General features: G+C 69.0%; 1 protein-coding gene across 1 annotated transcript; it reads left to right on the top strand.

The window, feature by feature from the left end:
- Nucleotides 1–1,232: 1,232 nt before the first annotated feature.
- AURANDRAFT_52893 (hypothetical protein) lies at nt 1,233–2,849 on the top strand (the record flags this gene model as incomplete). The annotated part of the gene is made up of 2 exons (XM_009036974.1): nt 1,233–1,850; nt 2,229–2,849. Coding segments are annotated over 2 exons (1,239 nt in total), but the record flags the coding sequence as incomplete, so codon positions are not given.

Raw genomic sequence — 2,849 nt, 5'->3', positions numbered from 1 at the left:
AGCAAGACAGTGCGACGCGCGGTCCACTTTGTGGCCGCACATCCATATACGCGTACAGCCGTAGGCGGGGTGCGTCGCCTAATGCGCTCGATAGAGAGACGACCCCGGCGGTCACCCCGCCCCAGCGAAATTCACATAATCAGGGAGGCGTGGATGGGCTCCGCGGCACCCGCCGTAAGTCGTCCCGGCGGGGGCTATTCGCCGCCCGGGGTCACGCGAGCATCGCGAGCATCGGCGAGCCTCGCGAGCAGTGGCCCTGAAGCGCAATGGAGGTCCTCGCGGGGGCGGGATTGGTGAACGGTGTTGTCAAGGCTGTGACGGGAAAGAGCATCCTGCAACACTGCGGCAAGGCCGTCAACCGCCTCCGGGCTAATGTGCTGGGCATGGGCGCCGAGTTCATGGGCCACGCCGTCGCAGACAAGGCGCTCGATGTGGCATGGAAGGCCGCGGAAGCTAAGCTCGTCGGGCCGGATCGCGACGAGCGGCTCCGCTTCTCGCATCACCTCGAAGCTCTGAGCACCATATTACAGAGCGTGGCGGCGTCGCGGGCCGTCGAGGACGACTCGGTGAAGATGTCTCTCGACAATTTGCGCTGCTCTCTCGAGCGCGCCTTCAAGGCCGCCGGCAGCGATGCTGGACGCCGTTCTTCGGAAGTCGACATCGACGGCTACATGCAGCACCTGCAAGTGGCGTTGGCGACGGCGAACGCGAAGCGGGCGGAAGAGTCGCACGACGAAATCCGCGAAATCCGCCAGATGTTGAGCGAGAACGGCCTCGGCAAGGTGCGTGCGCCGGCGACGAGCGCCGGGTCGACGGCCAACGGGACGCCGACCGCCGCCGAGGCTGATGCGGCGGCGTCTCGAGGCGACTTCGGCCTTCTCGTCGACCTGCTCCGGGCCGGCACCGACGGCGCCAAGGAGCGGGCCGCGGGGACTTTGTGGAGCTTGGCTTTTCAGAACGCCGACAACCAGGTCGCCATCGCCAAGGCCGGCGCCGTGGATCCGCTCGTCGGCCTCCTCCGGACCGGGGCCGACGGCGCCAAGCAGCAGGCCGCGGGGGCTTTGTGCAACTTGGCTGCGAACGCCGACAACAAGATCGACATCGCCAAGGCCGGCGCCGTGGACCCGCTCGTCGACCTCCTCCGGACCGGCACCGACGGCGCCAAGCAGCACGCCGCGGGGGCTTTGCGGAACTTTTTGGCTTGGGAGAACGACGACAACAAGGTCGCCATCGCCAAGGCCGGCGCCGTGGACCCGCTCGTCGACCTCCTCCGGACCGGCACCGACGGCGCCAAGGAGGGGGCCGCGGCGACTTTGTGGAGCTTGGCTTTTCAGAACGCCGAGAACACGGTCGCCATCGCCAAGGCCGGCGCCGTGGATCCGCTCGTCGACCTCCTTCGGAGCGGCACCGACGGCGCCAAGGAGCAGGCCGCGGGGGCTTTGCGGGAATTGGCTCGTGAAATCGCCGAGAGCAGGGTCGCCATCGCCAAGGCCGGCGCCGCGGACCCGCTCGTCGGCCTCCTCCGGACCGGCACCGACGGGATCAAGTTGCAGGCCGCGGCGGCTTTGCGGAACTTGGCTTCTCAGAACGCCGAGAACACGGTCGCCATCGCCAAGGCCGGCGCCGTGGATCCGCTCGTCGACCTCCTCCGGACCGGCGCCGACGGCGCCAAGGAGGACGCCGCGGGGGCTTTGCGGAACTTGGCTGCGAACGCCGACAACCAGGTCGCCATCGCCAAGGCCGGCGCCGTGGATCCGCTCGTCGACCTCCTCCGGACCGGCACCGACGGCGCCAAGGAGCAGGCCGCGGCGGCTTTGGACAACTTGGCTCTTGGGAACGCCGAGAACAAGGTCGCCATCGCCAAGGCCGGCGCCGTAGACCCGCTCGTCGCCCTCATGCGGACCGGCGCCGACGGCGCCAAGCAGCAGGCCGCGGGGGCTTTGTGCAACTTGGCTTGGGAGAACGCCGACAACCAGGTCGCCATCGCCAAGGCCGGCGCCGTGGATCCGCTCGTCGACCTCCTCCGGACCGGCACCGACGGCGCCAAGGAGCAGGCCGCGGCGGCTTTGGACAACTTGGCTCTTGGGAACGCCGAGAACAAGGTCGCCATCGCCAAGGCCGGCGCCGTAGACCCGCTCGTCGCCCTCATGCGGACCGGCGCCGACGGCGCCAAGCAGCAGGCCGCGGGGGCTTTGTGCAACTTGGCTTGGGAGAACGCCGACAACCAGGTCGCCATCGCCAAGGCCGGCGCCGTGGATCCGCTCGTCGACCTCCTCCGGACCGGCACCGACGGCGCCAAGCAGCAGGCCGCGGGGGCTTTGTGCAACTTGGCTGCGAACGCCGACAACAAGATCGACATCGCCAAGGCCGGCGCCGTGGACCCGCTCGTCGACCTCCTCCGGACCGGCACCGACGGCGCCAAGGAGGAGGCCGCGGGGGCTTTGTGCAACTTGGCTTGGGAGAACGCCGACAACCAGGTCGCCATCGCCAAGGCCGGCGCCGTGGATCCGCTCGTCGACCTCCTCCGGACCGGCACCGACGGCGCCAAGGAGGACGCCGCGGGGGCTTTGGACAACTTGGCTCTTGGGAACGCCGAGAACACGGTCGCCATCGCCAAGGCCGGCGCCGTGGATCCGCTCGTCGACCTCCTCCGGACCGGCACCGACGGCGCCAAGGAGCAGGCCGCGGCGGCTTTGCGGAACTTGTCTGCGAACAACGACGACAACAAGATCGACATCGTCAAGGCCGGCGCCGCGGACCTGCTCATCGACCTCCTCCGGACCGGCACCGACGGCGCCAAGGAGCAGGCCGCCGGGGCTTTATCGAACTTGTGTAAATCATCCCCGTAG

The sequence above is a fragment of the Aureococcus anophagefferens genome (genome assembly GCF_000186865.1).
Source record: "Aureococcus anophagefferens unplaced genomic scaffold AURANscaffold_5, whole genome shotgun sequence".
NCBI classification, from domain to species: domain Eukaryota; class Pelagophyceae; order Pelagomonadales; family Pelagomonadaceae; genus Aureococcus; species Aureococcus anophagefferens.
Note: the sequence above shows the minus strand (reverse complement) of the source record. Positions and strands in the feature narration are given on the sequence as shown.